Below are 12,792 nucleotides of genomic sequence, written 5' to 3'. Positions count from 1 at the left end.
CCCCCCCCCCCCCCCCGCTTTTTTTTCAATAATTTATATAGATTCTTCTTTCCCCACCTATTTCCATTATTTTTAAATCTAAAACTAAAACCTTTAGTCTTTCCACCCCACCCCCACTAGAGCTGTACTTTGAATATCCTGTCTTCCATTCTTAATTAGCACTTTTCTCAGACAAATACCACCACCTTCAACACCTCTTTGACCCTTTTGTCTGTGACATCTTTTGATTATCTGCTCATCTCCACAATCACCACACCACACCCTCAATGTGTCTCCCCCCCCCCCCCCCCCACCACCCACCTTAAACCAATTTATATTTCTCCCTTCTTCTAACTATGCTCCAGTTCTGCCGAAGGGCCATGAAGGCTCGAAACGTTAACTGATTTCTTCTCCGCCGATGCTGCCAGACCTGCTGAGTTTTTCCAGGTAATTCTGTTTTTGTTTTGGATTTCCAGCATCCGCAGTAGCTTTTAGCTTTTTGTTTTTATCCGTGATTTCTCTTCCTGGCCCTGCCCTCATCACTGCTAACCCTCACTATCTGGCTCGTGCATGAAGACTTGGCTGATGTACCAGGGCCCTGTGTCAGCTTGCATATTCCAGAATTACTCACTTATTTAGGAGTGTATGGGGAGCAACTGGGGGAAGAAAAGAGCACCTCTAAGGTAAGAAGTTAAAATCCCAAACAAAGTGTGCAAAATGTTTTACAGAGCCTTTGAATTTAATCTCACAAAATCCTTCCAGGAGTATACCATAGTAAGATTTATGCACCATATTTAAGTATATATTATACGGTGGACTGTAACAATGCTGAACCTGTCACCATGTGTTATTCCTAGGTGACTGGTGCTTGGCTACCCCAATTTATTAGCTGTCCAATAGAAAACACCACTAATATCATAATGGGAGAGATGTTTCACTGAAATTTCTCACTAATTTTTATTTTAGGCTGTAAAATTAATAAATGATCTGTTTCTGTTCCTAACCTTATCTCCCATGTAGAAACTTATTTCAAGTGTTACATTGGAAGTCATGGTCAGCAATGTAGTATATGAAGTATTCAACAAATGGGAAACAGAGAGGCCAGGCTGTGTATTTTACCAGTGAAATTTCACCTGTGTGATCTGAGTTTGAATCCAGCTCAGGAAGGGATGAAGGACTCACCTCTCTGCCAATTGCATAGTTGTAAAGTTTGTCCAGTGTTACTGATAATGAATTTAGCATCAAGCTCATTCTGAGGCCATGAGGCTGACTAGTGAGGGGGACTGAAGTAGGAATGCTTTTCAGTTGGTTTTGAGAAGGTTATTGGATTAGCAGAGGGGATGTTTGCTTTGAATCTGTTCAATAATAGCATTAAAAGTGAAATAATTGACCCATCTCACTTCTTCTCAAAAGAAATTGACAAACAAAAGCAAAAATCTGATTGTTTCAAAATGTTTCTTAAACTTTATAGACTTTCTAGTTCAGAGAAAAAAGTTATAAATTGGATGGATTGTAAATGCAGTAGATGTTTTGAAATGAGTTGGCCTACTCATTCCAAACTGTACACAGGAACAGTATTTTTTATTCTTTCATGGGATGTGGGCGTTGCTAGCAAGGTCAGCATTGTTACCTGAATTGCCCTTGAATTTAGTAGATAGGGCAGTTAAGAGTTAACTGCATTGCTGTGGGTCTGGAGTCACATGTCGGCCAGACCAGGTAAGGATGGCAGATTTCCTTCTCTGAAGAGCATTACTGAACCAGATGGGTCTTTACAACAATCAATGATAGTTCTCAAGGTCACCATTTCAGATTTATTACTTAATTGAATTTAAATTCCTCCAGCTGCCATGGTGGGATTTGAACCCATGACCCAGAGCATTAGCCTGGGCCTCTGGATTACTAGTCCAGTGACATTATCACTACGCCACCTTCTCCCCCTATTTTGTTGATGCTCTGACATACTATAAACGAGTTCACATCTGCAGTCAGAGTGAGCTCTTTATCTTGCCTGTGCTGCAGTGCCAAATGGATGGTAAATTTGAATACAAATTTTCACCTGGGTGGCACACATGTACCTTCTCATAGAACAGGCAGGCTCTTGGGAGTAGGTTGCATGCTAACCTATTCTCAGGTGAATAGGACAGAAGTACCACTACAGGAGGGAGTATAAAGAAGTTTTAAAGGGAACCTATCTAAAAAGTATTAGCAGTTGTCATATAATCACAACTTTATAAAAAATGTGTTTACAAATATCCCAAAATGTACTCTTCAAAAGGTTTTTCTCTAAAGGGCCCCTTCTAGTTATGGTGCTTATGTACAATGTGCAGGAAATCAATAGTACTCAGTGTTTTGTTAACTTATCAAGGGAATGTGTGATTTTATCTTCTAAGAGGAATGGGAAATATAAATGTGTTTTGAATGCAATGGTAAAAAGTTATTTCATTGAAGTTAGCATTGTGGACTGAACTGCACTGCTTATTAACTGTATTTTTGGCTGTTTTTTTTCACTACACTGTAGGTCTATCCTTTTTCGTCGCATGTGTAGCCTGATGGGAACAGTGTTCCTATTGCGCTGTGTTACTATGTTTGTTACCTCACTCTCTGTGCCTGGCCATCATCTGCAGTGTTCTGGAAAAGTAAGTTTGTGTAAACCGTGCTGACCAAAAAGTCAGTTGTAAAATAAGATGGCTCATGGTAGTAATGTTTTTTTAAAAAAGCATTGCAAGATTTCTGGTTGATTAATCAAATATGGCCTTTAAATTGCACAAGTTTTATTTTCATATAAGGTTATAAATTAAAAGTGAGCACGTCAAATTTCTACACTGTTTGCAAAGTTGAATGTGAAGGACGAGGTTTGTGCATTTGAAAATGGCCTATGTACAAAGGAATCTATTATATCAGTAAAAGGGACACTGTGACAATTCACTTGATGAATATTTAACGCATTGCGTAGGGTCACTCTAGACCAGACACCTACCATGCATATCATAATGATACAATCATCATCTAAACTCATACAATTTTGAAGAAGTTGTAAGTTAACCACTGGATATCTCGAGAAAAGCTGTGGAGCTAACCAGTGGTCTTTGTTAAACAATGTATGTTTTATTTTTCAGCTGTATGGCGACATATGGGCCAAGTTTCAAAGGGCACTTGCAATTTGGAGTGGTTTTGGAATGACGCTAACAGGCGTGCATACTTGTGGAGACTACATGTTCAGTGGCCACACAGTTGTCATTACCATGCTTAACTTCTTTGTCACAGAATGTAGGTATAAAAATGCTCTAAACCATCATTAGTTTGCCATAATGGGCCAAGGACCTTTATTAAGAAAAGACAAGGATTTGTTATCAGCAGTGATGTTAGTTCAATGACTCAAGCTATTGTGTACTCTTAACCTACTGGTGACTAAGATCTTGGGAACAAGTTATGTAAAGTGTTTCATTTTTTAAGTGAGAGAAAAAAATCCACAAATGAATTTACTGTGTGAGTAAGTGTCAAATGTTACTTCTGAAGTCTCAGAGAAGGCCAGGTACAATCGTTTAATTATGTACATTCTTCCTAATGATATAAAACATCTACCCACAGCTCATCAGACTGTAGTCATGTGCCTCAAACTACTAACTTTTGAACTGTATGAAACTTAAAGTTTTATTCCACAAATTGCAAACTAACCCTTTTTTTTTGTTTTATGCAATGTCTTTCAAAAAGTGTATTGCCCGAGTAAACATGGTTGTGTATTTATATGCTTATCAAATTAAATTCATTTCCCACAGTTAAAACTTTACACACGCTAGTTCTGTTTTCTAAATTTCCTGTTAAGTATCTGAGAGAGGATTAGAAGGATAGGCTGATAGGGTGAGATGAAGTAGAGTGGGTGGAGGCTCATGGAGCATAAACCAGTTGTGCTGAAATGACTTGTTTCTGTGTTATAAATTCTATGTCATTTTATGTAATTGTCTCGTAATTAAGTTTATTTTCTTCAAACTTAAAATTATTTTATTGAACCTGTGCAATTTCATGAAGTCACCATTAATCTTTAAACTGTCAAACATCAATTTACTTGTAGAAAAGCATGAAGGGGTAGAAATTTAGCTTGGGCGGGACCACAAAGTGGACAGTATCCCATTAGGAACCTGTTCTACTTGGCGCCCAATAATGAAATCAATGGCATAGAATGTAGGTTGGGAGGGGTGGTGGTGCTGGGGCGGCATGTAATGAGCACATTTTGAAACTCAAGTGTGACACTGTACTGAAATTGTATTTTGTGTGATGCCAAACCCAAGCAGTGTTGAGCTTGGGTGTTATGACACAGCTGTTGTTAAAAGCTGAGTTATTTAAAATCCCAGAGGGAAACTTTAAACAACTCTCATAACCTATATTTTCAAGTGGCATGTTTGAGATGCAGTTCTAAATTCAGGAATAAGACCACCAGTTCTCGAGAGGTTTTTATATCAAACTACATGAGACATTTATTGATTTACACAAGTTAAACATATACACATGACTATGCATTACTACTATCATAACTTTTTAACAAATTCCCAAACTAATCTCCACTAAGGCAACAACAACCCATAGACTTTAAGCAGATACCAGGCAAAGCATTTTCACCTTACAAATTCAAAATGAGGCTCCTTTCACTATGGTTTCTTCGCAGACAGTTATAAGTTTACAGGCGTTGATGTTACATGCCTCTGCTCTGCACACACACAACTGCCCTCTGTTATACCCAGCACATCTCATTGAATGTAAATTCTCATTGTATCACCAGCACCACCTCTGAACTCCACCTCTTCTAACAATAAAACCTCTTTCATAGTACCAATTTTATTAGTAATATAAACATTGCTTGGCCTCTGCTAGCTAGGTGCCAGATTTCACTCCCCTTCTTGAATGCTCTATTCAACAAAATGCAAATGCACTCTACCTTACTGTTCACATCTCAAAACTACTATACATCAAAGCACCCAGACTAGCTGGCTTCAATCCAATTAAGACATAGCCACAGGCTAAACCTCTATTTTAAAAAAATCTCCAATAATTGTATATACATTAATAGCTTCATGACATTGGGAACATAGTCTCATGTCTCTACCCCCTGGTGTCAGATCAGGATCTGATTCTAGATTTTGTAGAGTGTAAAGTGCAGTGATTTGAAGTTGTAGTATAAATGTATATGCCCTGTAACTAGTATTTATTCCTATTTCATGTCAGAAGTGACTAACATCCTCAGGAAACCTAATGAATACTGTGGTGATTTTAAAAATCATTTTTATTTTGACTGTGTAAATCTGTCAGTGTAAAATTTAACTCTTTTGTCCCCTGATCTTTTTCACCATATTAGCGTGTCTGTGCAGCAATAGATAAGCAAGGTTTTTAATCATTGTGCTATAGGAGCTCTGAAACAAGAATGCCCTCTAGTGGTAAAGAAAAATTTAAAAACAAAAAACTACTGCGGATGCTGGAAATCCAAAACAAAAACAGAATTACCTGGAAAAACTCAGCAGGTCTCACTCCCCCATCCCCACCCCCTTTCTGTTTCTTTCCCTTCCCTTTTGTTTTTTCCAATAATTTATATAGATTTCTTTTCCCACCTATTTCCATTATTTTTAAATCTATAACTGTAATACCCTGTCAGTCTTTCCACCCCACCCCCACTAGAGCTGTACCTTGAGTGTCCTGCCATCTATTCTTAATTAGCACATTTTCTTAGATAATATCACCACCTTCAACATCTCTTTGTTCCTTTTGTCTGTGACATCTTGTGATTATCTGCTCCTATCACTGCTTGCTTGTCCCTACAACCACCCCGCCCCCCCCCAACTTCTCTCTCCGCCCCTCCACCCCACCTTAAACCAGCTTATATTTCACCCCTCTCCTAACTTTACTCAGTTCTGCTGAAGGGTCATGAGGACTCGAAACGTCAACTCTTTTCTTCTCCGCCGATGCTGCCAGACCTGCTGAGTTTTTCCAGGTAATTCTGTTTAAATTTAAAAACTGCTGATGCTAGTTGTCGGCTGTTTTTCGATTCATGGATGATGCCTACTCAGGGTAATGAGCTTCTGCCATGGGTCTTCATGAAGCTAGTAATCTGAAACCAAACAGAAAATGCTGGAGGCACTCAACAGGTCAGGCAGCTACTATAGAGAGTAGCGAAGTTCATGTAGCAGATGCAGACCCTTTGTCAAAATGTTCTGAAAGGTCCACATCTAAAATGTTGATTCATTTGTTCTTTCTACAGAAAATCCTGGACCTGTGGAAAGAACAAATATATTTTGGTTAGAGTGGCGGTTAGGTTGATTCAATACCGCTTTCGAAAGGGAATTGGACAGATATTCGAAAGGGAAAAATTTGCAGGGCAAAGGAGTGGGACAGATTGGATAGCTCTTTCAAAGAGCCGGTCCAGATACAATGGGCTGAATCTTTGTGCTGTCTGATTCTGTGTCTAGGCAAAGTTTGGGAGGCCTCGTGGCACAGTGGTAGCGTCCCTACCTTAGGGCCACTTCAGGACTTGATGGCCACGGAGGGTGCATTTATAATTTTATAATACAGGTTGATTATCAGCATGTAAATCCTTCCAATACACCTGATGTTTGGCGGTAAGAGTGGAGAGTTTCCTGGTCAGCCATACTGCAGAAGGCAATGGCAAGCTGCTGCAGTACTTTGCCAAGCATAATCGTGGATCAATCCAGTGGAATTCCATGGTCACCAATGCCCTCTTAGGGCATGGTACCTGAAAGAGGAGGAGGAGGTAAAGTTTAATCTGGAGAATTTTCTAAATTAAGCAGATTATAATGTATGACAGGCTCTAAAGTGATTGCTCAAGATCAATATTGTACTTGATATATTTGCTTTCATCTTATGGTTACTGGCGTTGGTAACTGGGCTGAAATGGAAAATTAAACATAACTCCTAATGTTTCCTCTTCTTAAACTCTCAATTAGATACACCAAGAAGCTGGAACTTCTTGCACACCTTATCTTGGGTGTTGAATCTGTTTGGGATCTTCTTTATCCTTGCTGCACATGAACATTATTCAATTGATGTCTTCATCGCATTTTATATCACCACAAGACTCTTTTTGTATTACCACACACTAGCCAATACTCGAGCATATCAGCAAAGCCGAAGAGCACGGATTTGGTTCCCAATGTTTTCATTCTTTGAATGCAATGTCAACGGCCCTGTACCAAATGAATATAGTTGGCCACTTTCTAGACCAAGGTTATTGAAAGCATTAATTGGATAAATAGCCATCCATACTAATGAGTTGTTTGTTGGACAAAGAAATTATTAATTGAACAATAGTTTGTTTTATACCCAAGATTAGTACAAAGGCTTGTGTCAAGCCAGGTGCAAACGTGAAGGGGAAGGAGACTTTGATATGCAATTGGTGGTTTGGTTGGTTCTTGATTAGTCCACCAAGTTGGAAATGTGCTCTTTTTTTCCCCAGATGAGTCAAACTGTCTTAATTTGGGAAACCTTACTCCAGTTGGTGGCCTTATACAGTGTGCATGTTTTGAACAGATGGGCATTTCTCCCAGGAGTGTACCTGTACCTGATGGGCCTTTAGGCAGCCAGTCTCGGTAGTGGTGATGATAAAGCAGTAGGATTCCCACACAAATTAACGCTGCTAAATTTAAAATATGTTTTGTTATCCTCAAGAGAAAAATTAACACTTTTTTTTAAAAGCCAATGAGACACTGGGATTGTTCAGAACATCTGAGAGCTTTGAAAGCGTTTTTCTAAGTGGCAGGTTTTTAAGAATGCTTGCTTAAAAAAAACCTGTTTTTGCAGTGTTTTCCATGAGGTTTTATTTCAGGGAAGCGTGGTTTCATGCTTGTTTAAGGAAACACTGCAAAAACTAATGGGAAATCTGAAAATAAAACCTTAAAAAGCCGATGGAAAGCATCTTTGTTATACCGCATCATCGATATTCCCCTGAATACCACATGGTTATTTAACCAAAAATTACCCAAAGTATCTGTTCTTGAAGCAATAAAAATATATTTTCCAATACTGCACCTTTGGGGATATATCTAATACTAGTCTTAGCCGTTTTTGTTTTGAGATGTTCAGTGGTTAACTATGACTTCACTTCATCTCATTACACACCTCAAATGTTTCATGCAGTATTAACAGTGTAATGTGATTTTTGGAAATTAGCCCTCATAATGCATTCATAGGCAAAAAAACTCAAAGAACCACTTGTAATCTGTTTACAATTATGTAGAGTTTATTAGAATACACTATTTGCAATTAATATCTATTCGAATTATCTAAAACATAATTAGGCACAATTTCGAAAACAATGTGGTAGTTCTTATCAACTTTTAGATGGCATTTAGCATTGATCCTGTTGGATAGTTTACTATACAGAATTCATTGCAAGTAGGTAGAATCCTTCCTGTAATGTAGGTGGTGTTGTGATGGCACTTATACTTTAGTGACCTATCATAAGCACTTTTTACATGTTGACTTGCAGGCTTTAGTTTATTTTGCCTGGGTTTGTTAGTTTTCGTGAAGCAGAACTTTGTGGTAATAAGGCACCAGGCATATATTACTGTTCTAAAAATGAACGTATTTTAACAGCTGTGTCAAAAAAAAGTACCAACAGTTTTAGTTTTCTTCAATTAGCCATTATTAACATATTATAAATCAATTTGACTAGATGATATAACAAGCAGAGTTCCACTATATTTCAATGCAAATATTTACTCATAGTTTATTTGTCAAACAATTTGACAAGTGTGTGAAGGTTTCTTGCTATTGAGTTTACAAGTCAAAACATAAGTAAAGGCTGAGGCTTGATGTATTTGTTGGGTTCTTTTATCACTTTTAGAATTTTTTTTGAAGCACGTGTATGTCTCTTGATGCTGATAATTATATTGTTAGAAAATAGATGGCATCAGCAATACAAATGGCCAATTAAACAATCTTTATTTTAGGATCTGCTCATCATTGGCACTGCAGATCCTTGAAGTGTTTTATTCAACTCACTTAGATCAGCAATTGAAATATCACAATTAGTTTGAAGTATTCTAATTTATATCTTCATGCAGTGGGTAATGACTAAATTCAATGTTAATTGACATTGGGGCAATACCTACCAATTTTAGTTTGCTGCTCAAAGTGTGTTGCAAATCAAATATTCATTCTCCAAATTGTCACTGAAATTGTACCACTGCCTGGTTTAATGTTGGAGTCTCGCATGGTAATGTGTTGTCATTGCACTAAACAACCTTAACACATTCAGATTTGGCTGTTTTTGTCTGTAGCATAAGTCAATTGTCTAGTTATTAAACCGAAAAGCAAAGCATTTCACTGCATGTGTGATTGATTGTACGAATCTTCTGTATAAAGAAGCCACCTGTAGCACTGGATCTGAATGAGGTGACTGTACCATGCTCACAACCAGTTGTGTCAATAATTGTTTACATTCCATTCCTGTTGATAGATGCCTAATGATGCAAAATTCAAATTATGCTCAGCTTTAATGGTCATTCCCTGAATTGTATGCATTAGAAGCCTTTGTAGCAGACTTTACAGAATCTTAGCTTTAGAATGATGAAATGACCTTTACCAATGAGAGTGATTTTGCATGCACTGGAAACTTAAAACTTTAAAATTCTTGATGGCAGCAGACTTTATAAGGCAAATTCTTAATAACTGGTTGTGTTATCACATGGCTAGACTAACAAAAATTATCTGTAATCATCCATGAACCCTGCTAAATATTTTTGATATTGAATGTTATTTCCCTGGTCTTCCTGGGTCAGTTGCTCCTGTTTCCTATTTAAATTCAGAAATGAATGTCTCTGTGGCATTGTGTTAAAACCGTTTGCTTTCCATTTGTTGCAAAACGGTGAGTTTTTCTGTAGTTCTTGAATGACATTGCAACATTGCATGTTTAATACCATCTCTTTTCTGCAGTTTAATTTCGCCCTCAAAGCAGAGTTGCAGACAGTAACCAGTGCCACTTTTGAGAAGTTTGTAGGTGTCTTGGCCTGTGTTGTTCCTGCTTGTTCTGCCATTAGATTACTTATCTGATTAACAAATTTTAACAAAACTTTAACTTATTGTCGTTTCCGTGTCATATCAGGCTGGCTGATGCAACATCTGTCCCTTTGTGAAATGGCAATAAATTAGGTTAGATTGTGAACAACTAAAGCGATCTGTTCCAGCTTGTACAGTGCATGAGTGAAACCCTGCCGACTTGCAGATGTACCCAATGTTGCTGGGTGGTAATTGATGAAAGTTAACTGTTTTATTAACTCTTATGCTATAAATATAAGTATTAAAAATGTGCATTTGCCTGATAACGCAACAGTTGCATTGCAAGAGACCAGGAAATGTGGTCCAGTTCACTGCCCAATAACTCCTATTATTGGGGGACCCAAGAGAAGCTTATTTCCCACTCCATGCTTATTTATCCTTCTTTAGAATTATTTATTAGTGGCTGATTTTTGTGCAGAACCACTGAGTTTACCCCCCCCCCGTTTCCTCATGTAATGCAACTAAAGTTAATGTCACAGGAACCAAACAGACATAGAAAACAGGGGCTTTTACACATATTATCTGCTTCCTGTTGTTTTACAATAAAAAAAATTGCCATGAAGGATAGTGGTATGTTCTAATGGTATCACCTGTTACCTGGGAATTGTGTGACCATTTAAATTTATTGTCGTACTGTGCACATCCTTGGAGGTTGTGATGAGCTTTGAAATGTGTGTGCTATTCATTAGTTTGCTGGAACTCTGATATTGTTACAGTATCAGTTTTATCCCTCCAAATATTTTTCCCTTCTCTCTTGCATGATGTGCCATTCTCCATATCAAGATGGTGAGCTGATAACCTGTTTCCAATGATCATCTTGAGTTGGATGTTTAAGGTGCTTATGCATGGGGTAATTCTGATTAGTTTCTCATGGCTATCCTCCCATTGGGTTGGGGGTGTGGGGAGCTGGGGGGAGTGCTTGAATCCATAGCAATACATAACATCAGCCATTTCTAATGAGAGGGCAGCTTAATAAAACTTTACCTTAAGGAATGTAATGGGGGACCATATTGCCATGTGAGTTTTCTTTCTCTAGTATCAGTGCAACTAGAAAAGGCAAGAGTAAATTAGTTTCCTTGTCTCAGATTTTATTGGAAAATAGTTATAATGGTATATTAACATCCTGCCAGCTGACACATTGATGCTCTTGAAGAGCAAAGCCTAGTAATAGTATTTGCCAAGGAAAACTAGAGTTGTTAATGACTATAAAACTCAAAATGGGAAAGCTTGAAAATTATATTAATTATTCCAAAATGATGAACATTGTATTACCATTTTTAATACTTGGGTTTGGGTGACTTCTTGTGCTTTGTACCACTTTCAATACCTCTTCTCAACTCTCACACCCCCCACTCCCTCCATGCCCTAAATGTGGCATCGTCACATTTCACATTTTTGTCATTTTTCACATCTGAATGTCTCTCTGATATTGTACCAATTGTTTGAAAAAATAATTAATTTAACCATTGTGGAGGCGAACTTGGAAAGATGGGATAAATAAACCTGAGAGGTTTTGAGGCAAAGAAAACAAGCCAGTGCGTGAGAATAAAAGCCACTCATATTTTTGTAAAGCAGAAGCTGCACACACCAGCTGTTCTGAGTGAATCTGATCCTTGTGCTTTGAGGACATGGCCAGTTATTTGAGGCAGAGTGGAAAGGTGTCCTCCTTGTATGGTTCTAAAATAGCCTTATGCTGTATAAGATTGTAGGTTTTTTAAAATAAACATTCAATGTCAAAAATCCCAAAATTTAGATGGAATAGCTGGCCTTGGATCTTTGTGTATGACTGTGCAATACACAAGTGTTTGATGCAAACCAACAACAAAATTAGAGAAGAAACAAACCATCAGTACGTTATTTTCACAAGCGCCCAATTATTTCTTTTTATAAAAATATAGGTATATATCTAAAATGAAACACTAAATTAAAAGAACTGTTAATGGGCTGTGTTCTTTTGGGTTTAAATGCTGTTCAGTATTAATGTTATTTAATGAGTTCAGAGCAGAGGTATTTAATGTTTACATTTGTATTGTTTGTCCTATTAAAATTAATAAAGTAAACTAAGTAAAACAGTAATGTTTTGCAGATTTCTGTGCTTTAGCTCAGTGTAATTCCATCTTTATAATGGTGCCTTTTGTTGATGGCATCCAGTATGAATTCCAAAATGTTTTTGTGTACAACTCCTGAATAAATTTGTTCGATACTGATTATAAATGTTTTTGTGTTGTCTCTCTTCCACTTCTGTCCCCTGTCTTAACTAGACTGAGAGCTGGCAGAATACTACTGATAATTAAGTTCAAGTATGTGATGACAGTTAAGAGTGGAACTTGCTCTTGGCGCTTCAGCATCTGGTTGCAATTCTACATGATGAATACGTCATCCGCCCATTCAGCTTATGGGCAGAAAATCTAGCTGGATATGTTGTTTGGCTCAATTTTTCCTTTTACCATGATGATAAATGAGATTTTATGCCTTGATGGTGTTGCTCTACTTGAATTCTTTGTTATTTCTCTTATATATTTGCCAAATCCTAAATTTAGATTCACTTGTTTTTCTTTTTAATTTGTTATTGTAATTTATACGTTTTTAAAAGAAAATTTTCTTTGTGAGAAGAGTATCTACAAAAGATGCAATACGTATTAGTCATTACGAGTCAGCTTGGCTCATTTTAGAACACTTTTACCTTTTGAGTTAGAAAGTTGTAGTTTCAATTCGACTCCATTATCTCGTACAACACTTCAGTGTAGCGCCGAA

At 37.4% G+C, this 12,792-nt stretch overlaps 1 protein-coding gene across 3 annotated transcripts in view; it reads left to right on the top strand.

The window, feature by feature from the left end:
* Positions 1–12,252, top strand: part of samd8b (sterile alpha motif domain containing 8b) — a 46,281-nt gene extending 34,029 nt beyond the window's left edge. For all 3 annotated transcript variants that reach the window (XM_078530773.1, XM_078530774.1, XM_078530775.1), the window contains 3 exons: positions 2,498–2,615; positions 3,096–3,246; positions 6,927–12,252. In XM_078530773.1, coding sequence (XP_078386899.1) covers positions 2,498–2,615; positions 3,096–3,246; positions 6,927–7,231 — 574 coding nt within the window. In that variant the 3' untranslated portion in view covers positions 7,232–12,252. The remainder of the gene's footprint in view (positions 1–2,497; positions 2,616–3,095; positions 3,247–6,926) is intronic.
* The last annotated feature ends 540 nt before the right edge of the window (positions 12,253–12,792 follow it).

This window comes from Cetorhinus maximus, chromosome 27 (genome assembly GCF_964194155.1).
Source record: "Cetorhinus maximus chromosome 27, sCetMax3.hap1.1, whole genome shotgun sequence".
In the NCBI taxonomy this organism is placed as follows: domain Eukaryota; kingdom Metazoa; phylum Chordata; class Chondrichthyes; order Lamniformes; family Cetorhinidae; genus Cetorhinus; species Cetorhinus maximus.
Note: the sequence above shows the minus strand (reverse complement) of the source record. Positions and strands in the feature narration are given on the sequence as shown.